General features: G+C 43.6%; 1 protein-coding gene across 1 annotated transcript; it reads left to right on the forward strand.

Annotated features, from left to right (window-relative positions):
* Positions 1 to 6,286: 6,286 nt before the first annotated feature.
* On the forward strand, positions 6,287 to 11,161 carry RPS4X (ribosomal protein S4 X-linked). The gene is given in 7 exon segments (XM_028522733.2): positions 6,287 to 6,442; positions 7,178 to 7,255; positions 7,717 to 7,897; positions 8,102 to 8,199; positions 9,534 to 9,705; positions 10,402 to 10,559; positions 10,993 to 11,161. Coding segments are annotated over 7 exon segments (945 nt in total). The 3' UTR covers positions 11,095 to 11,161.
* Positions 11,162 to 23,309: the final 12,148 nt, after the last annotated feature.

A 23,309-nucleotide genomic window follows, 5' to 3' on the forward strand; every position in this document is an offset into this window, starting at 1 on the left:
ATTTTTTCATATTACATGGCTGCATACCTTCTGGACAGATGGTGTGTGTGTGTGTGTGTGTGTGTGTGTGTAAAACCTCATCAAAATCTGTAAATTACAAAATGGTGATAAAAGAAATCAAAGAATACCTAAATTGATCTATAAATTTAATGCATGTTCTACCAAAATCTCAGCAAAGCTTTTTTTTTTGCAGAGATAGTCCCACTTATTGCAAAATGTATATGGAGAGGCAAAAGAATTAGAGTGCCTAAAACAATATTGTTAAAGAAGGATAAAGTAGAAAAATGACTCTAATCAATGCTCAGGCTTACTATATAGCTATGAAAATTGATTGCCCTGGCTGGCGTAGCTCAGTGGATTGAGCTCGGTCTGCGAACCAAAGTGTCGCAGGTTCGATTCCCAGTCAGGGTACATGCCTGGGTTGCAGGCCATGACCCCCAGCAACCGCACATTGATGTCTCTCTCTCCCTCTCTCTCTCTCTCTCTCTCTCTTTCTCCCTCCCTTCCCTCTCTAAAAATAAATAAATAAAATCCTTAAAAAAGAAAAAAAAGAAAATTGAGACAGTGTGATACTGGTGGAAAGAGTGACACAGATAAATGGAACAGAATAGAGAACCCAGAAATAGACTCACACAAATGCAAAAATGATTTTGACAAAGGTGGAAAAGCCATTTAAAGGAGGAGGGACAGTCTTCTCAAACAATGCTGCTGGAACAATTGGACAGCCATATGAAAATAAAAGAATCTTGGTCTAAACCTTACATCATATATAAAAATTAACTCAAAATTATAAGTGATTTAATTATAAAACAAGTCACAAAACTTTTAGAAAAAACATAGAACAAAATACTGAAATCTGCCCTGGCTGGTGTGGCTCAGTGCCTTGAGTGCTGGCCTGAGAACCAAAGGGCTGCCGGTTCAAGTCCCTGTCAGGTCACATGCCTGGGTTGCGGGCCAGGCCCCAGTGGGGGGTACTCAAGAGGCAACCACACACTGATGTTTCTCTCCCTCTCTTTCTCCTTCCCTTCCCCCTTTCTAAAAATAAATACCTAGATAGATAGATAGATAGATAGATAGATAGATAGAAAATCCTCTAATCTTAGGGCTAGGTGAAGAATTCTTAGACTTGATACCAAAAGTATGATCCATAAAAGAGAAAAGATGATAAATTTAACCTCGCCAAAATTAAAAACTTTGCTCTATGGAGGCCCATATGAAGAGGATGAAATGACAAGCTATAAACTGGAAGAAAATACTTCCAAACCACAAATCTGACAAAGGACTAGTATCTAGAATATATAAAGCATTCTCAAAACTAACATATGTAAAGAATTTTTTAAACTCAACAAGAAAAAATACCAAACAATTCAATTAGAAAATGAGAAAAAGATACGCACTGACATTCAGTGAGGAGGACATTTCAGTGAGTGATGGCAAATAAGCACATGAAAGGTGATCAGCATCATTAGTCACCAGGGAAATGTAAATTAAAACAACACACCTATCAGAATGGTTAAAATAAAAAAAAAATTAAAAAGCCCTGGCTGGCCTAGCTCAGTGGATTGAGCGCAGGCTGCGAATCAAAGGGTCACCAGTTCAATTCCCAGTCAGGGCACATGCCCAGGTTGGGGGCCAGGTCACCAGAGAGGGCCACGTGAGAGGCAACCGCACATTGATGTTTCTGTCCCTTTCTTTCTCCTCTCTCTAAAAAATAAATTAAAAAAATAGTGACAACACCAAATGCTGACAAAGATGCAGAGAAAGTGTATCACTCACATGTTGCTGATGGGAATGTACAATGGCACAGCCACTGTGACATAAAATATGGCAGTTTTAATCAAAGTAAACTTCCACATACCATTCAACCCAGCAATAGGCTCTTGATCATTTGCCTCAGAGAAATGAAAATGTATGTCCACACAAAAACCTGTACACAAATATTCTTAGCAGCTTTATTTCCAAGAACGCCAAACTGGAAAGAATCCAGATATCCTTCCAGCGGTATAGCCATATGTTGGAACACTATTTAGCAATAAAAAGGAATGGACAACTTGGATGAATGGGAAACAGCCATTCTCTAAATGATAATTATAGAAATGGAAAACAGATCATGGGTGTCTAAACTGTTAAGAGCATAAACAAGCCCTGGAATTAGATTGGCTTCTAGATCCAGCTCTACCACTTGCTAGCGGGAGTTTGCCTTAAATTGCTTGATCTCTTGGAGTCTTACTTTCCTTGTGCATAACATGGTTTTCATTCATTTATTCAGTTGGTCAAGGAGAATTGATTTACAGGTACTGAGGATATAGACAGATACGTTTGCCTTCATAGAGCTGTCACGGAGGGGGAAGATGAGAGAGGCAATAATTCATATATTGAATACATACGCAGAGATTTACTACAAGGAAAAGTAAAGCAAGGCGAGGTGAAAGAAGAGAAAACATATAGAGCATTTAGCAATTGCTAGAACATAGCAAGGTGTTCAAAAATATCAGTTGTTAGCCCCTTATCGAAGGAATTATTTGCAAATATCTTTTCCCATTTTACTTCCCATTTTGTTTTATTGATGGTTGTTGGAAACAAACAGACTGACTCATAAACACAGGTAACAAAAGGGCAGTTACCAAAAGGGGAGGAGGTGGGGGAGAATAAAGAGGGTAAAGGGGGTCAAATGCATGATGATGGAAGGAGACTAGACCTTCTGTAGTGAACACACAGTGCAATATGCTGATGATGTATTGTAGAATCGTACACCTGAAAGTTAGATAATGTTACTTACCATTGTGGCCCCAATAAATTATACATATATAATTTATTATATATAACACACACATTGTTATTAATAATCAGAAAAATACAAATTGAAACAACACTGGTACAAGTTAAAGAGAAGCAATTACCAGGCTGGGCCTATAGTAAAATTGCAAGGATCCTGAGAAAGGTTTTTCACAATGCATGTTCACTACTTACTATCAAAGTGTTCAGACTCAACATAGTACTCTCTTTCCAACAGTTACTTCCAACCACTCCCATGGACTAGGTACAGGTACACCAATTCTCCCAAATGTGAGTCTGCAGCTCAGATCATGCACCTGAGCTCATACCTGTGTCTATAACACATCTCTGGTTGGCTGTCCCCCTTTCTCATCCCCATGTCTTACACCAGGCCTGGCCCCTCCTTGTTCCCAGTGAATGCACCAATGAGTCACCACACCAGAATCTTGGAATCATCCTAATTACCTCCTTGTCCCTCACCCCTGTACATTCGTCATTTCCAGAGCTCCTGCTAATACTTCATCTGCAATGTTGTTTGAATCTGCCCCCTCCTACTCCACCTCACAGTCACAGACCTGGGTCTCACCGTTCTGTTTCTCGCTGGCATTGCTGAAATAGACCTGACTCATCTTCTCCAAGCCACTCACACCTCCTTCAAACCAGTAATTTTTCTAAAGCACAAAGCTGATTTTGTCCTTAAAATCTTTCAGTGGCTTCCCATTGTCTACCTGCATGGTAAAGTTCAAGAGTCTTAAAATGTAGCAGCCCTCTGTGCTCCAAACTGCCTCGCCACCATCTTTTCTCCAATGAGCTTTCCACCCATTCCTCCCAGCTTGCCTCTCCCATTGTAATGTGAATTCCTTGAGAGCAGGTACTAGATCTTAATCATCTCCGCATCCCTGGTTCACAATACAGAGCCTGAGACAGAGTAGGCATGCAATAAGCGTTGGGCGAAGGAATGAATTTATTCTAAAAAAAATCATTTGACTGAAAGGAAAAGCCATATGAAGCAATATTTATAATAAAAAGTGCAAAAAACTAAATGTTCAACAATAAAGAACTTTTATTAATTATGGGACAATCATTTAATGGAATGTGATACAGCTGTTAAAATACTAATTATGAAGATTATGTAGCAACTCAGAGTGTTTGTAATACAATAAAAGCAAACTGGAACATGGTCTGTATGCTAGGATTAAAATTATGTAAAAGTATGCATGCACACAAACCGATCAGAATGAGAACAGGAACAAATGAATACAGATGATGTGTTTAGTGTGTTTGGGGAGATGGTGTTTGTGATTTTCATAGCTCTTTCCAAATTCCATTTATTATTGTTAAAATGTCATTTGTGCTTAAATAGAAATTGACAGAAAGAAAAAATACACTAGAAAGGGTGCTTTGACTTTTCTCAAGTCCTTTGATAAACCATGGTACAAAAAAAACAAACCACTGACCTGGAAGACAAGAAACCAGCCCCCACCCGACCCTCACCCCTAACTGGCTGTGTGATCTTTTTTTAGAGTTTATTTATGTATTATAGAGAGAGGGGAAGGGAAGGAGAAAGAGAGGGAGAGAAACATCAATGTATGGATGCCTGTCCCATGTCCCCCACTGGAAACCCCACCTGCAACCCAGGCATGTGACCTGACTGGGAATTGAACCGGCAACCCTTTGGTTCACAGGCCGGTGCACAATCCACTGAGCCACACCAGCCAGGAGTGACTGCGTGATCTTGATTAAGATTTTCAGCTTTAGTCTTGGCTGGTCTAGCTCAGTGGATTGAGCATGGACCTGTGAATCAGAGGGCTGCCGGTTGGATTCCAAGCCCAGGGTACATGCCTAGGTTGCAGGCCAGGTCCCCAGCGCCGGGGGCATGTGAGAGACAACCACACAGTGATGTTTCTATCCCTCTCTTTCTCTTCCCCTTCCCCTCTCTCTAAAAATAAATAAAATCTTTTAAAAAAGAAAAAAAAAAGATTTTTAGCTCTAAGTAGCCATTTCTCTTATCCTGTCCAGCTGGAAGTCCCATGGTTATTCGTCACTCCCAAATCAACTCCCTTCATTTCTGTTAGCAGCACCACTGTCTTCCCCGGTGCCCTCAGACTGAAAATCTCAGAATCCACCTTCCATTGCCTCACCATTTTCACGCTCTCTCTAATCCCCAGCTCCAATCAATTGCCTGTCCTTCCCAATAATCATGTATAATGTGCTTTACTATGGACCTAGTTTTAGACAAAGTCCTTGCCCATGTAATGAATACTGTCTGGTTGAGAAAAGCTAACAGTTTTTGTTTCGCTTGCTCCTCTGCAGATTTCTGAGGGGCGAAGTGAAGGGTAGAGACAGAGACAGGTAAAACAGAACCTCCTGAATTAGGAGCTTGACTTGGTGGTGGGAGGAGTTCAGGCACAGGCTGGATGTTCTCTGGGATAGTCTAGTAAGACCTAGCACAATGAGTCGGGTGTAGACTCAATTAATTCACTTAACGAGTATTTGCCAAGTGTTGGACACAATGCCAAGCTCTCTGTTAGGTGGCAAAGGACCTGCCCAGATGAATTAGGGCAGGCTCAGTCATAGAGATGCTCACAGTCTGGTGGAGGACAGACAAGGAAAGGAAACAGCCCAACATGCTAAGTGCTCTCACCTTCCATTTGAACAGAGGGCTCTGGGGCAGAAGAATGTGGGATGCACCCTGCTTGAGGGGCCTGGGGGCTCAAGGAGCCAGAGGGATTTGAGTCGGGTGTGTCTCCAAGGCTGAAGAGATTAGGGGCCCAGGAATGGGGTTGGGCTGTCCACAGCAGTTCCAAGGTGCGAAATCAGCTTTCTCAGAGCTGCAATAGTTTGGAAAGGCTTAGGCGCTGAGGTTTGGGGTGGGGGAGGGGCACAATGGGTGTCCAGGCACAGGAGGCAGTGGGTGAGGGGCAGAGGGACTTGAAGGGCCCAGGAAGGAGGGCCAAGGGTAGTTTCAAAGTAGGGAAATAGCATGATCAATATAAGTTTTAATTAGATAGCTGGATGGTCTCTAATGTTGCCTCTCTTCTCTGAGACTTTATAAGTGCCAAATGTGTAGTACAGGAAACGAGGGGCAAGGCGCTAAGGTTCAAGGAGGGTTTCTATTCTCCCTCTCCCTACCCTCCACTCTCTGGACAATCTGCAGAGAAGCAAGACAGGGGAAAAAAAATGTTGATTCTTCCCAACTTACAGTATAGGCAGATTGCCTGGCTCGAGAGAGCTGGGAAGAAGGGGCAGACCAAATATGTTTAAGAAATAATATGAAATATTTATTAAAATGTATTCTATTGCTTATACAATCATGTGTATGTGGGACTTAAAGTAGCCCCTCTTTGCACTGTGCTAGAAGGCAGGGAGTTTGTCTAGCTCATCTTGGCATTTCCAAGACCCAACACAGCATCATGCACCTCACAGGAGGAGGACGGGGAGGGAAAGGCAGGGAGGAAATTGCGTTTAGCCGACCTCCCTGTTTAGGTGGCCTTTTCCAAGCTCCGGACCTATGACCTCCCACCAGCAGGTGGCAAGATAGAATCCCGGAGAGCCTTGATAGGGCAGGGTGGGCGGAGCGTCCAAGGTCGGCGCGCGCAGCCTCCTATCCTTTTTTCTTGGTGCACCGGAAAGAGGCGGTCCTCTTTCTGTGCCTAGAGCAGCCATGGTAAGGCAACTTGTTTGCGAGCTCTTGGGACGCTATCAGCCTCCATCCATCCAGAGCTGGGGCTATCTGGGGTTTCTGAACCCTTGCAGGGAGTGATCAGGCAGAGGCAAAGGGAGTGTGGTCTGCGGGACTGGCCCAAGTGACCTGGAGGGCGAGAGCGAACGCGGTCCTGGCGAGGGGGTGGTGACGAGAATCGGTGTTCCTGGCTGAAAGGCCCCGGTCTCAGGCCGGCTACGCTTACTGCGACCCTGGGAGGAGCAGCCGATGGACCTGGAGGGTAGACCGCGCGGGCCAGGGCTGGTGGGCGGCAGCTGCAACCATCAGAAAGGCATTTTTCTTGGTCCTTGTCTTTTTGGCACGGCCTGACTTTGCATAGTGTGGCCAGTAAGCATCTGTACACAGCATTCAATAGGCTTCCTTCCGCTTTTTAAAGTGAAAGCCGGCGTCAGCTTTTGGGCTTGAGAGTAAAGGGGTGCAGTTATTGGCACGTGGTTTTGCTGAGGTCAGACTGACCTCGCGCCGGACACTTTAGGCCAGACGGTCATGTTGCGAAAATGCTTCTGTTTGAGGCAGAAGCACAGATTGGGTTCCAGTCCATATTTGTTGCTGGATGGCTGTGTGCCAAGAGGTCTAACCCCTGTCCATTTCGCCAGCATAGCGTCCCAGGAAAAAAAAAAAAGTCTTAAGCAGATACAGTTTTAAGCAGTAACATGAAAATACAAAACTCTCCCTCAGGCTCGTGGTCCCAAGAAGCATCTGAAGCGCGTAGCAGCTCCAAAGCATTGGATGCTGGATAAACTGACTGGTGTGTTTGTAAGTATTGCTGCTTCGGAATTGCGTTTTCTACATTGTATCTGAAGGGACACAGTGTCTTTACCAGTTATACTGACACGATTTAAGGGACATATTTTATACTGTTACTTTGTATCAGACATCCCTGGTTAGTGTGCCCATAAATGTTTCTCGCAGTGCTCTCCCGTAAGATTTATGTACTTCATTTATTCCACATACCCCATAGTACACTTAAACATGGACTCAGGACCCCCGTGTTCTTAACAGGCCTGGTCCTCTGAAAGGAGGATAAAGCTGTAAAACTTGAAGGAATGGAACAGTTATATAAGCTTTAAATACCCCTTGTTGACCCAAATTACGGGGGGGGGCGGTGATGGGCAATATGGTGTCTAGGTAATAGTTCTCAGGACTTGGTGGGTTTATGTGAATTCCAACAGTAGTTTGAGAGGGTTCTGTTTGTTTGTTTTTTAATCATCTTACAGGCTCCTCGGCCATCTACCGGTCCCCACAAGCTGAGAGAATGTCTCCCTCTCATCATTTTCTTAAGGAACAGACTTAAGTATGCCCTAACAGGAGATGAAGTAAAGAAGATCTGCATGCAGCGGTTCATTAAGATTGATGGCAAGGTCCGAACTGATATAACCTACCCTGCTGGTTTTATGGGTAAGTGGTTAGTGGTTGGCTCTTGGCGGTGGCTCCTTGAAACATTAAAACATTAAAGATTAGCTAGCCAGCATCATTAGTCATAGGAATCCTTGTTGGTATTTGAAATGGGAAGCATACGGTTTGTCTTCCTGGAGTTGTATAGTTGTACAGCATGGGATTGTGGGGGTCACCATAGTAACCTTAGCTACTGTTTGATATCAGATGTGATCAGCATTGACAAGACTGGAGAGAATTTCCGTCTGATCTATGACACCAAGGGTCGCTTTGCTGTTCATCGCATTACACCTGAGGAGGCCAAGGTGAGTGTTGCAAGCAGACTGGGTTTTCACAAAGCGATATTACTCGGTTTTAAGCTAGAGCCTGAAGTAAGTCCATGGGCTGGTCCTTTGGGGTGATGTAGGTAGATGAAGATTACTTACAATCTTATACTTGAAAATATCCAGTTAGCAATTTGGTGAGATTCTTTCATATGTGCAATTTTGTGGTATTAAAAGCCTTTCTAATAGCTGTATAGCAGTCTGTTGCTGAGTATCTAATAACCCCCATTTTTAAGTTAACAGCCTCAGTAGATTTTCCCTTTTTTAGGGCAGAAATAAATTACAGTTGAATAGTGACTTCCTGGTTGCCTTCCTTTTTTTTTTCCTTTTTCCCTTTTTTTTTTTTTTTAAGGCAAGGAAAGTGATTTCTCTAAGAACATTTACAAGTACCCAAAGTAAGGGCCTTTTAAGGATAAAAAGGACCAGAAAAGCAATATTTAGTCCACTCCAGTTGGTCCTTTGTAGTGTCTCCATTTGAAGGTCTAGTTTTACTCTGAAGGGGAAAGGTGTTAATGGAGGTGACTGAAAATCCTTGGACACCCTTTGAGGTAGCTCAAAAAGGATTACAGACATTGATTATTTCATTCAATTTGTTGTGACGATTTTACACAAAGTTTTAAGGTTTCCTGAATTATTGGCTGTAAATGAAGGTTAATTTAATTGGGTGATTTAACTCCTAATTCCCTTAGCTGCCTTGTTATCTGCAGGCTGGAGGGCATGTCCATGACATGAAGGTGATTTGATTTACTTTTAAGGATGTCTGAGAGTGACAGATCCAAATTTGAAATGCTTTGTGAGGCTATTTGTTGATTGGATTAACTTCTAATGCAATTGCAGTTTTTGAGGCACAACTCAGTTGTGAGGCAGAGGGAGCCATTAAGAGGCACTTTTTAGGAAGGGTGGAGTGAGTTAGGGGGAAGCATTGGAGGGGAGTGGCGAGGGGCTTAAAAAGCCTGGGGAAAGGAGGGTGATCAGCCCACCCTACCCAGGAACTGGAGTTTATGGTGCTTTTTCACTGCCTTGGACTTGAACATGGGAGTGATGCAGTGTTACAAGGAAAATCCATGATGAAACTAGCCTAGGGAGGGGCAGCATACAAGATAAACTTGTGGAAGGTAGGAAGAAAAATTAGGGACACCATCATTCTGCTGCAGTTCAGGAAACCAGCGCTGCCCGTGTAGGACTGTGTCCTTCGGCTGCTAATGGCATTTTTAGGCTGCTAACTTGTGGCTTTGAAAGAAAGAACCTTTTTGTCCACCGTGGAGCATGATGCATGTGAGTTAAACTAACTGTGGCTAACCTTTGTGTGTTTCTAGTACAAGTTGTGCAAAGTGAGGAAGATTTTTGTGGGCACAAAAGGGATCCCTCACCTGGTGACCCATGATGCTCGCACAATCCGCTACCCTGACCCCCTCATCAAGGTCAACGACACCATTCAGATTGATTTGGAGACTGGCAAAATTACTGACTTCATCAAGTTTGACACTGGTAAGCAGCCCCTGCGCTACCTGAACGTTCTCTTTAAATCCCAGCTGTAGGAGCTGTTCTTTGCTTTTCTGTTTCCTTCCCCCCTTTTTTATTAACTGTTGTTTAACCAGGTGTTATGACTTGCACAGGGCCTGGGTACAGGGTTTTTTGAGTCCTAGGTGATTTTGATGCACCTAAGTAGTAACTGAAGCTAGGTGTCTTGTGGTAGTAAAGGAAACCGGAATGTGTAGCTGCTCCAGTGCCCAGATACAGTCTTTTTACTTCAAAGGCGCAAATGCTTAGAATATTCTGGGTGTCTGAGATGAGCGAGGTCTAGTATAACATTCTCAGGCCTGCTCTTGATGTCTCACAACTCCCCTATCTGGGAAATGACTTGGACTAGGTGAGAAAGTCTAACCAAAAAGCAAACCCACCTGATTGGAATAGAGCTCTTGTTAATGGTGTCATTGTGCTTTGGAAGGACAGTGATTGTCGAGGCAAGACATGGTGGGGACCTGGCAAGGTAGGTGCGGTAGAGTTCACATTGCTTAGGTGTGCAGGAGGGATGGGGTAAATCTTAGAGCGTGGCTTGGGTGACAGATCCACAGAAGTGGCTTCAAATGGGAGAAGGGATTAATGAATTTAACCCTGTCTGGGGTCATGCATTACACTGGGTTGTGATGTGCCTTGCTGAGCGGATTATTCCTTCCTGCCTAGGTAACCTGTGTATGGTGACTGGAGGCGCTAACCTGGGAAGGATTGGCGTGATAACCAACAGAGAGAGACACCCTGGTTCTTTTGATGTGGTTCACGTGAAAGATGCCAATGGCAACAGCTTTGCCACCCGGCTCTCCAACATTTTTGTTATTGGCAAAGTAAGTCTGGGTTTCCCTTCTCTCATTCAGGGAAACCTGTAAAGGCAGGCACTGCTGGGATTGCAGCTCCCGGCAGGCTGTGCTGAACCTAGCGGAAAGCCTCTTCTGAGACAGGGCTCACATAGACTTGGACCCGGGGCACACCTGGGCTTTTTTAGGGCCACAGAATCAGCAGGGGGCCTGATCACCTAGGTTGGTGAAAAGTGCCAGTGATGGGATGATGAACATACCAGATAGTTAGGTTCTTCTATTTGTGCCTACGGGTGGCAGTGGTTGGGTGAGGGGGTGGACTAATGGTCAGCCTCAGGCACCACTTCAGTACTTCTAAGACATTAACCATGAAGGGTGTTACAGTTGTGAAGACACAGAGTTGCTGCCAAGTTGCTAATGGTGTTGCTGTGAAGCAGGTTTTGATTCTCGTTTTCTCCTTCAGGGCAACAAACCATGGATTTCCCTTCCCCGTGGAAAGGGTATCCGCCTCACCATTGCTGAAGAGAGAGACAAGAGACTGGCGGCCAAACAAAGTAGTGGGTGAAATAAACTCTAGGTGATGTGATCACAAACGTGTTTGTAATGAATTAAACATAACACGATTAAATGACTCATTGTCTTTTTGGTTTAATAACCTGTAAAGCAGATTGGATTTTTCAGGCATTCGGTGATGTGGGTCTTTCTGTGTCCATTAGAGGCTGGGCTTGGGTGGCGGTGGTGGGAGGGAGAGCACACCAAACTTGGTAAAGGAGGAGCAGCAGTCCAGAGCTCAAGCACCTTTGTTTTGGCCAAGAACTTGTCTACCCCATTAAGTCAGCCCCCCCAAAAATTAGTGCCCACCTTTATATCTGGTCTTTCCTGCCTCTGCAATCTCAACTCCAACCCCAGGATGTTGCAAAACAGAAAACGTAGGAAAATCCACTTGTTCCTGCCTGCCATTCTCAAGAGGTGCGGCAGCTGCACAGTGCCAGCTCCTATACCTGATCATCTCAGGCCCTGGGTCTCCCCCAAGAATTATCCTGCCTTTTGCTATCAGCCTCCTCACCAGCTCTTTTATTTCATTACCATATAAAGTCCATCTTGCTAAAAACCAAAACCACCTTTGCCTCCTAGAGTCAGGCTTCTCAACCTTCATACCATTGGGTCAGATAGGTTGGTGGCTGTCCTGTGTATTGTGAGATGTTAAATAGCATCCCTGGCCTCTACCCACTAGATGTTACAGGATGCCCTCCTGTTCTGCCCAGTGGTGATAAGTAAAATAAGAGCCCTGCCTCTCCCTACCCCAAGCAAAGTTGCCATGTTAAGAAGCACAACGCTGTAGATGCTGTGGTATCTCGCCACCTTTCATGTAACCTCTGTTAGCTACCAATCACTCAAGCTTACTAAAATCATGCCACAACAGTCTTTGGAGTGAAAAGATTTTGGACATACTTCTCCCTCTGAGGCATGATGAATCTGTCAAGTCACTGCATGTTTAACGGTATGTTCAATGGTCATCCCTGGTTGCCAGGGCTGTGGTTCTGTAGCATAGGCCTGCTGAGGAACTGTGGCTTGGGATGGTGTCCCCACCTCCTCCGCCTGGGTCCTGGGCTTGGAGTCAAGAGTAGCAGTACTAGTCTGAAAGAACTGAAGAGCATCCAAAGCAGTCATCTAAAGGAGACATGACCAGGAGTCTCATGAGCCCAGATTTGGCCTCATAGGACTCAACTGCCTTCCATGTTGCAGAGTCCAAGGCACGACTCGCTGGGCCCTCAGGACCTCTGCTTAAGCAGAAAGCATTTCTGCAGGAACTGTGCCTCGGCAAACCTGGTTGGAGAAGGGTGTGAAAGTGGGCTTGCAGTCACATGTTGCTTCAGCATGGTTTTCTTGCCAGGAGTGGAATCATATCCAGCTAGGCATTCCTGATGAGGGTCCAGGTCAGAGGTAACCTGGTGCCCCTTGAGAAATGGGCAGGTGAGACAGCTCAGAGGGTGGGGTTCCCTGAATGCCAGTAGATTCTCTTGCTGCCACCGTACTTGCGCACTCGCTGTGGCTGCACACTCCAGGTCCTAAGTCTCAGCTCAGTGAGTGATGGAAATGATTTGAATTTTAGCTAAGGAACAAAAGCAGAAGAGAATGAGAGGCCTCCAAGTTGGTTCTTTCCACAAATGTGTTTTTTTCCTAGATACTAATTGGCCAGGCATCTTGCACAACGGGGGAATTGGTGTGTTTGGCTGTCGTCTCTTCACATCACCAAAATTGTTTTTAAACATTTTAAGTTTTTTGTTGTTAAAGGAGCACAGAAAATTTTTATTAGCAACTAATCCCACATTCGGGGGAGATTTCCATCCTAACACCAGGTCATACCATCAGACTCAGCCTAAGTGACCTGTATCATCGGAATGAGCTACAAGTTTCCAAAGAAAATGACTATGTCTTTGTAGAGCTTTTCAAGGCTTTTAGTTTGATTCATAAAATCTTACAGCTGGAGGGACCCTCAGCAGGGAGGCAAATGGCCCCCATGAAACTGACTAGAGCAAACAGAACTTGGGTTTGGTTTACTTCTCTTGTGCCTTCAGCAGGCTGGCCTCACGCTCCAGTCAGAGGGCAGCACAACTTTGAATGAAAACAAGAACAGAAACTTCTAGGACTTGCGTAGTGCTTCAGAGTTCACAAGCGCCATCTTGATTTTTTAATATCTAAATCCTGTGTTCTTGTTGCTAACCCAGGTGTTACAGAAAGTGATACCATCCCACTGCCCCCTGATCTACGCTGATAGATTCTATCCGATCTTCCTCATATCATGTCAATGGCAAATTCCATCTTACCAGTTACTCAGGCCAAACGTTTTGGACATGTCCTTGATTTGTTCCCTTTCCTCATGCCCAAATATGATTTTATTAGCAAATCCTATTGGCTTTACTTTAAAAATATATGCAGAGTCCATATTTGGTGATATTTAGAAATTATTGTTAACTTTTTGTGTGATAATCAGACAGTCCTTATCTTTCAGAGAAGCATACTGAAGCATTTGCAGAAGAAATGAGAAGCAATCTGGAATTTGCTTTAAAATAATCTAATCTTACCCCTCACCTGCATAATACTAAAACTGAGTGATGGGCCCTGGCTGGTGTGGCTCAGTGGGTTGAGTGCCAGCCTGTGAACCAAAGGGTCGCCAGTTGCAGGCCAGGTCCCCAGTGGGGGGTGCCTGACCACACATTGATGTTTCTTTCCCTCTCTTTCCCCTTCCCTCTCCATCCCTCTGAAAATAAATATATAAAATATTTTTTAAAAAATTTTAAAAACTGGGTGATAGGCACACAGGGTTCATTACACTAGTCTCTCTGTTTCGGTATGTCTTTGGCACTTTTCATAATAAACTTATAAAGAAACAAATAGCACAGTGCCTGCCCTTCTTCCCAAATGATATTGGACCAATTCTTATGACCTGCATTGCTACCACCCTGATCTGAGCCTACACAGCTCTTGCCTACATTGTAGATTACAGCAGCAATTTTCAGCCCTTTTCAACTCATGGCACATGTAAAGTAATGACTAAAATTTTGTGGTACACCAAAAAATATGTTGTGTGCTGATATGACAACTATAGGTATAATGTTGATTGATTTGCAAAAAAAAAAAATAATAATAGTAATTACCTACCCTTTTTGCTCCAAAGTGATGTTTTTTAAAAATCAGGTGCCTATACTTGTATATAAGGATTTCTGGTCAAAGGATTAACCAATCAGATGCAACCTTATGTGATGTGACCAGTAAGATGCACCTTTGTTTATATTTATGGTTCAAGATGGCATTCACATCGATGGTTATTGTTGTTGGCTGTTGTAATTTTTTTTTAATTTGACAATGTAAGAAAAAAGAGGTCAGTGCCCCTGACTGACTAGTCAGTTATTGCATGTTTTTAAAATTCTTCCCTGGCTGGTATAACTCAGTGGATTGAGTGCCAGCCTGTGAACCGAAAAGTCACTGGTTTGATTCCCAGTCAGGGCACATGCCTGGGTTGCGGGCCAGGTCCTTAGTTGGGGGCGTGTGAGAGGCAACCAATCGATGTATGTCTCGAACATCAGTGTTTTTCTCTTTCTTCCTTCCTTCCCTTCTCTAAAAATGAATAAATAAAATCTTTAAAAAAATGTTTAAAAAGTTCTTGTGGCACACCGGTTTAGAGTATTAGCCCCTGACATATCTGCCTTTCATCCTTGCCCTCAGCCAGTCTCAACCCAATAGCCAGAGGCACCCTGTTTAAAGTGTGTAAGTCAGGTCAAGTCACTGCTTAGAGCCCCTGAATGGCTCCTGTCTTGCTCTGACTAAAACCCACAGTCATCCTGAGGCCTTATGAGGCCCCCACAATCTGGCCTCTGACCCCATCTACTACTACTCTATCCCAGCTCAATCCGCTCCAGCCACATTGGTCTCCTGCTGCTTCTTGAAGCAATTTCTTGAACATGAGAGGTACTCACCTGTCTAAGCACCTTCCACTAACTCTTTTTTTAAAAGATTTTATTTATTTATTTTGAGAGGGAGGGAAAAACATCGATGTGTGAGATGGTTGCTTCACACACCCCCTACCGGGGAACTGGCCCACAACCCAGGCATGTGCCCTGACTGGGAATCGAACCAGCGACCTTTCAGTTTGCAGGCTAGCACTCAATCTATTGAGCCACACCTGCCAGGGCCTGACTCCTTTTTTAATACATGTAGTTTATATTATGAACATTTTCAAATATACAGAAAAGACAAAAGAGTAGTGCAATGAATACCTATAGAGATTCCATGTCTTTCTGTTTTTTTATTTTATTTTTTAATTTAATTTTTATTGAATTTTTCTCCATTACCATTTAGTCCCCTTACACCTCCTCTCCCCAGCAATCAAGGTTTTATTTCTCTGTATAGATATGTACACACCCACACACCTATTTTTCTGAACCCTTTGAAACTAAGTTGCAGACACGACCTTGAGTTTCCTGGTGCCAAGAAATGACAAACGCAGGTTCTCAGGGGCTCCACCTAAAGAGTTAATTTCCATGTTACCTTAGGTATAAACTAGATCCCAAGAGACATGCTATCTTTTCAGGTAGGACTTTTCCGTCCTGAATCAGGAGAATCTACTCATCTGCCCCAGGTTATTGGGCCTGGAAAATTCCCCCAATACAAAGATCAGTCCTAAAGCCCAAAGAGAGAATGAAAACTGAAAAGTTTTGATATGCTCAGGCAGGAGTTTGTGGGCTGATTTTCTCTACTATTTTGACTTCTGAGAATATAGTATTGTTTGGACAATAAATATTAAGAATAATAACAATAACAAAGAATGTTCCCAAGAGACAATGAACAGCCAATAATAATAAAAAAAAAAATAATAATAATAACAGCCTTGGCTGGTGTAGCTCAGTGGATTGAATGCTGGCCTGCAAACCAAAAGGTCACTGGTTCAATTCCCAGTCAGGGCACATGCATGTGAGAGGCAACTGATCAATGTATCTCTCCTTCTCTTTCTCCCTTCCCCTCTCTCTAAAAATAAATAAATAAAATCTTTTAAAAATTATTTTTAAAAATAATAATAGAAAGAAACTTTCTTTTCTAGGCATATTCTCATATATTTTTCTTAGATTTTCTAGCAATGGTGAACATATGTAATCACTGGTGTGCTGGTAAATGTTTAAGAACTAGCTCTCTGAGGAAAATATGTGCATATATATGTACATACGTTTATTATAAAGTCTACTTATATAAAGAATATATAACAATTTACAAATAATGAACTAGGTAATGCTCTTTACTGAGAATTCCATAGAGCCAGTTGATTCTCACAGAATTCTTTCACTGACTTTTGCCAAATTCCTGTATCCTACAGTTACATAGTTTTGACAAGAGTATTCATTGAGCCCTGGCTGGCATAGCTCAGTGGATTGAGCGCGGGCTGGGAACCAAAGTGTCCCAGGTTCAATTCCCAGCCAGGGTACATTCCTGGGTTGCAGGCTATGACCCCCAGCAACCACACATTGATGTTTCTCTCTCTCTCTCTCTCCCTCCCTCCCTCCCTTCCCTCTCTAAAAATAAATAAATAAAATCTTAAAAAAAACAAACTTTATAAAAAAAGAGTATTCATTGATACCTTTGTTTGCAATAACAAATAGGGCAAAAGTGAAACAGCAAAGCTGTATGTTAAAACTTCACTTATTTGTCAGTGATATGAGCAACTTTTATGCTGACTCGGATAATAGTTTTCAAATACTAAAAGAATATTTCCTTTTTTTTTTGCACTATTCACAATGTAATGGCTATAAGGCACAACACACTTTTAAGTTTAACCTATATTTTAACATTTTCTCCATCACTTCCTTAACTTTAGACAATCAACTACTAAGTCCTGATTCACAGTGCTTACCAATCAATCTCCGTGGCCCATTTCAAACCACCTAATGGCCAATGTGACTTTCGCTACACTTCTTAACCTCAGGGTCATACCTAATAGTAAAATAATTAAGAAGTAATGAATTTTTAGTATTTACTTATTACCTTTGTAAATAATGTAATTTACTTACTTGTAAGTTTATTAGCATTTTAAATATATTTAAATATACTTAATATATTTATCTAGTACATGTGTGTATAAATTTATATGTAAATGATATATTATTTATATATGTAATTTCATGTGTAATATTTACACATGTAATTACATATGTAATATATTATCTACATATGACTATAATACATAATGATGTGTAAATAATGTATTAATATGTACATATATTAAATATATGTAAATATATAACTATATATTAGCCCTGGTTGGTGTGGATCAGTGGATTGAATGCCAGCCTGTGAACCAAAGCATCGCTGGTTTGATTCCTAATCATGGTACAGGCCTGGGTTGCAGGCCAGGCCCCCAGTTGGGGCTGTGTGAGAGGCAACTGAATGATGTATTTCTTGCACATCAATTTTTCTCTCCCTCCCTCTCTTTCTCCCTCCCTCCCTCTCTCTAAAAATAAAAATAAAGAACATCTTTAAAATTAAATAGATAAATAAAATTGTCTATTTAATTGTCTGTCTTCCCCAGGAGACTGTGAGGTCTGTAAGGCTGATCTTGCTCACTGCTATATCCCCAGTAGCTAGCCCAGCACTGGCACATTGTTGGTGCTGAATAAATGAATGAATGGACAAATGAGAGGTATATCCTACAGTTCTCTTACAAAACCTCTCCTCCACATGTCTTGTTTCCTCACTGTTCCCCAAGCACATCTTGTACTTTTTCACTCCTCCCTTGCCAAAAAAAGCTATAGTTTTTATGTTTGTTTTATGTTTGTGCCTAAGGGGACAAGGTCAGAAAATGTCACCTTCTGAAATTGGAACTAATAGCATCAACATTGAATAGATGAGACCAGCCATCTGCAAAATAATCCACTTTAAGTGTTGGTTTGTAAATGTGGTACCGATGAGACAAAGGTGCTTCTCGGGTCTCTATGGTGATCAGCATGTTGCCACAGGCTGGGAATCTGCCAAATATAAAGAAAGCGATAATGTCAATCAATTGTAACTGGATTGCTAGAGATAATGCTGTATACGCAGCAGGGCCCTTGTCTACATGGGGTCTTGGAAAGAGTTGAGCCAAAGAGCAACACATTTTCTGTGTTTGATCATCATCAAGTGCGACATGTGGACCTTTGCAGTTTATAAAGCATCTCCATGTGCCACCTCAGTGAATCTCCATGGTAACTCCAAGTGGGCCTTATTCAGCAATTTACAGAAGACAAAAATGAAGTTCAGGGTGGTGAATCAATATGCCCTAATCACCCCCCAACACCCACATCTTCACTAAGCCCACAGAGAGCGAGGGGGTTGTGAATCCAAAGCAGAAATACTTCTAGGGCAATGAATGAAAATTTTTGCAGTGACTAGGTGGTCAACCGTCCAGTTTTGTGCTCAGTTAGCAGCTTTTAGCTTTGAAGAGGTTTGGCTCAGGGAGAGGGGGCTGCGGGGAGGGAACTGCTGTCAGGATGGTCTCTTGTTCATTCAGCAAACATTCATTGGACAACTACTATGTGCCCAGCAGTGTTGAGAGCTGGGAATATAGTGATGAATAAGACACAGTGTTCCTTGCCAAGATGATGGCCTAATTCCAGGAGTCTGACATGTAAATAATTACAAATATGATGTAATAGAGGCTCAACGAAGGAAGCACAGGGTGCTCTGTGGGCCCATAGAGGAGTCATCTTCATTGGTCTGGGGGAAGGGCTGGGAAGGCTTCCCAAAGGAATAGATGCCTGAAGCAATAATGAAAAGGACTTTGCAAAGATGTAAAAAGGGGCTAGAGGAATCAGAGGGTGGGAAGAGAAAAGCTTTCCAGGGACAGAAAGTAAGAAAGCTGGGGGATGAAAGTGTGTGGCAGTAAAAAGCAAGGGAAGAGAGGAGGGGGGCTCTGTGAGAGGGAAAGCTGCAGAGATCATCATAAAGTCCAAATGAATATAATAATAACCTACAATACATTATAAGAAGATTCATAATGATTCATCACTTCATTAAATCAATAATATTATCATTTATGTGGCTGGTACTGATAACCTTATAACATAAGGATCTGACTTGCAGTGAGTGACTAAAGTGCTGCACTGCAGGGCACAGAGCTTAGTGCATTACATGTACCATCTCCTCTCACCCCCACAACAGCTCTGCTTTACAAATGAGAAAATTGCAGTTAGAGAGGTAAAGAAGTGTGGCAGAAGTCACGTTGGCTATTAGGTTAGTGCATGATCCTTATCTGGCATCAGGATCAAGGTTTAATATAGACTCCAGAACCCATCCTGGGGAACGGCTTGACTAATAGTACAGCACCTCTCCAGATATATGTATGAATTTGGGCTTAATCCTGAGAGAAATAAACTCATTGAAGGGTTTTGGGCAGGGAAGAGACACCTAGGTTCTTCAAAAGATTTTATATATTTATTTTTAGAGAGGGGAAGGGGGAAAAAGAAGAGAAACACCAATCGGTTGCCTCTCGTGCCCACACCAACCTGGGACCAAACCCAACAACCCAGTCATGTGCCCTGACCAGGAATCGAACCAGTAACCACTTGCTCTGCAGGATGATGTCCAACCCACCAAGCCACACTGGCAGGGACAGAGTTTGTTTTTAAAAACTCACTCTGCTGGAGGGAGGAGGGTATAAATGGACTAAATAGTAATAGAAAAAATACAATAAAGATTAAATTAAAAAATATACAAATTAAAAAACTCACCTTGGCTATGAGACAGAGAATGGACTGAAAGGGGGAGGATTGAAGCAGAATGGGGAGGGAAAAGCTTTTGCTTTTTACTTCATCTCTCAGATGGTGGTGGCTTAGACTAGGGAGGGAGTGGTGGGGGTGGAGAGAAGGAGTGGATTCAGAAGATATGTAGGAAGTCACATTGACAGGCCCTGGTGCCTGATGGGATGTGGGAGTGAGGGCAAGGAAAACTTGAGCATGACTCCTGGGGTTCTGGCGTAAGCAGATGGGTAAATGGCAGAGCCACACCTCCAGAACAGGAACACGAAAGGAGGAAGAGGTTCTGAGGGAAGAAGACACCCACTGAGCTCACACTGTAGGTGGAGTGTGAGGTCCATGAGAGACATTAAAGAGAAGAGCTCTGGGAGGCAACTGGAGAGATGTTTCGAGAGCTCTGAGAGGGAAGTCAGGACCAGGCATCAGGAGAAAGAAGCAGATTCCAGCTGTGGAAGGGTAAGGTCTCCCAGGTGAGCAGAGTGAGAAAGGCCAGGGCAGACGAACACCTCTGCTTGAGGAAGTACAAGGTGAAAGTCTGTAAAGAACTGCAAAGGGTCTGCTTCCTCTTATGGGAGGAGACAGCTGGCAGGTCCCAGACAGACTTCATTCAACTTCTTGAACTGAAGGGACCTTTCGAAGGTGTTAAGCTCAAACCTCTCAATATAAATCTCGCCCCACCCCCAACCAAAGAGGTACACTGGGAAGCTTGAGCATTCATTTTCTTTGTAGCAAGGATGACGGCTTGGGGCTGGGTTTCTAACCCTGGGGAAAGCTACTGAAAATTTGTCCCACTCTCCCAACCCATTCCAGTCCCTCCTTGGAATATAAGGTCTCTCCTGTGAGACATGTGTTTGAGCCAACCCTTTCTTATTTTTAAGAAAGAGATTTTATTTATTTATTTTTAGAGAGAGGGGAAGGGAGGGAGAAAGAGAGAGAAACATCAGTGTGTGGTTGTTTCTCGCTCGCCCCCCACTGGGGTCCTGGACTGCAACCCAGGCATGTGCCCTGACTGGGAATTGAACAAGTAACCCTTTGGTTTACAGGCCTGTGCTCAACCCACTGAGCTACACCAGCCAGGGATGGGCTAACTCTTTCAAGAGGCAGTAGAGCACAGCGGTTAAGCATATGGCCTTTGCAGCAAGACTACCTGTGTTCAAAATCTCCACCAATATTCACTTGCTGTTTGATATTAGGCAAGTCAACCCATCACCACCCCCTACCCCGATTCTTAGCTTTCCCATCTGTAAAATGGGGATAATAGTTGTACCAACCTCACAGGGCTTGTTGTGAGGATAAAATGAACTACAACATTCTCTGGCAAATAGTAAACTCTACTGAGTGTTAGCTGATCCTGGCCAACAAGAATGTGTCTGACCCATTACAGTTTTCAAATAAATCCATATTCTCCAGAGCCTGAGTGCTCAATAAAAAATGCTTAGGGCATTCAGAAAGCAGAACCAACAACAAAAGTGTTTGGAAAAAGAATATGATAGTTGATATTTCCAAGGACTCCATCAAAGTAGTCGTCACAGGAAAAATCCGAACTTCGTTGGACTTTCTTCTGTTTTTCACAGCTTGGTATAATTTTTCCTCTGAGTCACCTAATGATAGTGGTGGCGAACAGTGTGGAGGAGGGTGGGGGGTCAAGGTAGAATTCACATCTTTTCAGCACATAGAGCTTCTGAGTCATAGTCTCAGATAATCCCATTTGAGCCTCTCCTCAAGCCTGTGAAGATATCATTATACCCTTGTTTGTAGAGGTGGAAAATAAGGGAGGTCAAGAGCATAACTTAATAGGGATGGGGCTGGATGGAAACTCAGGTGATCTCTTGTCAGAGCCTCTCATGTGGGGAGGGGTTGGTGTCTGTGGTTCTGGACAGGGAGGGGGACCGTCCTTGGCATGAGTCTATTGGTCCCATATACGGGGAATTCAGATTTTGTGCAAGGGGTAAGGGAGCAAGGAGGCCCCGGTGGCAATCCAGGCCAGAAGGCAAAGATGGCTCTTGAGGCCTTTTGGAAACCCCCTCTCCTTGGGGGCCATATGTTCACAATCAGTGTGTGTATGGCTGGGGGTTGGGGGTGTTATCCTGGCCAATGGCCAAGCCAGATGTTTGCTGTGTGACTTCACACAGCACAGAGCTCAGTAATCCCTCGCTGTACTGGGAATTTGTGCCATAGTTACAACCAGCTCCATCCTGTAACTCAGAAGGTTTCAAAGGTCCTCTGGGCCAAGGCTGGTCCAAGGCACAGCAAGGGAGGTGGGAGGTTGGCTTCCCATTCCCTCACACCTCCCTGTTGAGGCCCCATTTATTGTGCATGACTTTCTTTCCCTCACACTCTCTCCATGCCCAGGTGCTCCCTGTCCTTCTGTTGCCTTCCCCACTCCAGGACTCCACTGAGGCCTGCCTGGCCGTTGGCTTCATTTCCCCATGCCTGTTGTGAAGTATGAGCCCCTTTGCCCCTCTTTTCCACCTTACAAAGCTCCACTCACCCTTCACAGTCACCTCCAATCTCAGCCCTACCGTGAAGCTTCTCCAGCTTCCTCAGAAAGGGAAGGACAAGAGGGCAAGTGCTCAGAGAGCACCTACTCTCTGCCCGCCTGTGGTGGAACTGGGCGTTTCACATACCTCACCTTACTAAATCTTCACAACAGCTCTATAAGTTTCTACAGGTGACGGGACCCAGGTTCAGAGATGGAAAGCAACTTGCCCAAGGTCACACAGGTGAGAAGGGCAGGGGTGTAGCTCTATTTGATTCCTGAGTGCCTGTGAACTTGAACTCTCTCCAGTTCACACCACACTGCCTGTCCCAAGACATGTTCCTCCTTGATCACCTTAGACTCCTCTCTTTGTCCCACCCCAAACCCAATCCATCAGCAAATCCTATTGGCGCTATCTTTGAGATATCCAGAATCCACCACATCTCACCATCTCTATAGATGCAACCTTGGCCTAAGCTCCCATCATCTTTCACCTGGATTACTGCAATGGTACCCTAATGGCTCCTTTGCCTCTAAAAGTGCTCCTAAATGCTTCACCCTTGCCCCTCACACCCCTCTCCCCCTCAGTCTGTTCATCACATAGAAACCAGAAAGATCCTATTAAAACACAAGTCAAATCCCGTCACATCTCCACCTCAAAATCATGCAATGTGGACTCTGAGAAAGAAGATGCCTACTAAGAAGGGTTCTTGGTGGCTAACTAGGCTCCGCTTTCTGAACAACAACAAAAACCCTAGCAGCTGTTTTTTTACATAAGGCCTTCTTATGCAAATTGCACTTCAGGGAGAAGCCTGCACTGAACTGCCTGCCTGCATTGTGTTTCTGCCATCTGAGCCAGCCCTTATACAGGAGTTCCTGGAATCCTGCTTTAACCAATACGACTGAGGCTTTCCCTAGCCAATCAGAGCTGCACAGCTGTGACCAATTAGAGTGGCTGTACTCTGACCAATCAGGACAATGCCTTTTGGACCAATCAAACTGTAATGATTTGGAGTCCTTATT

The sequence above is a fragment of the Phyllostomus discolor genome, chromosome X, assembly GCF_004126475.2.
Source record: "Phyllostomus discolor isolate MPI-MPIP mPhyDis1 chromosome X, mPhyDis1.pri.v3, whole genome shotgun sequence".
Taxonomy (NCBI): Eukaryota; Metazoa; Chordata; class Mammalia; order Chiroptera; family Phyllostomidae; genus Phyllostomus; species Phyllostomus discolor.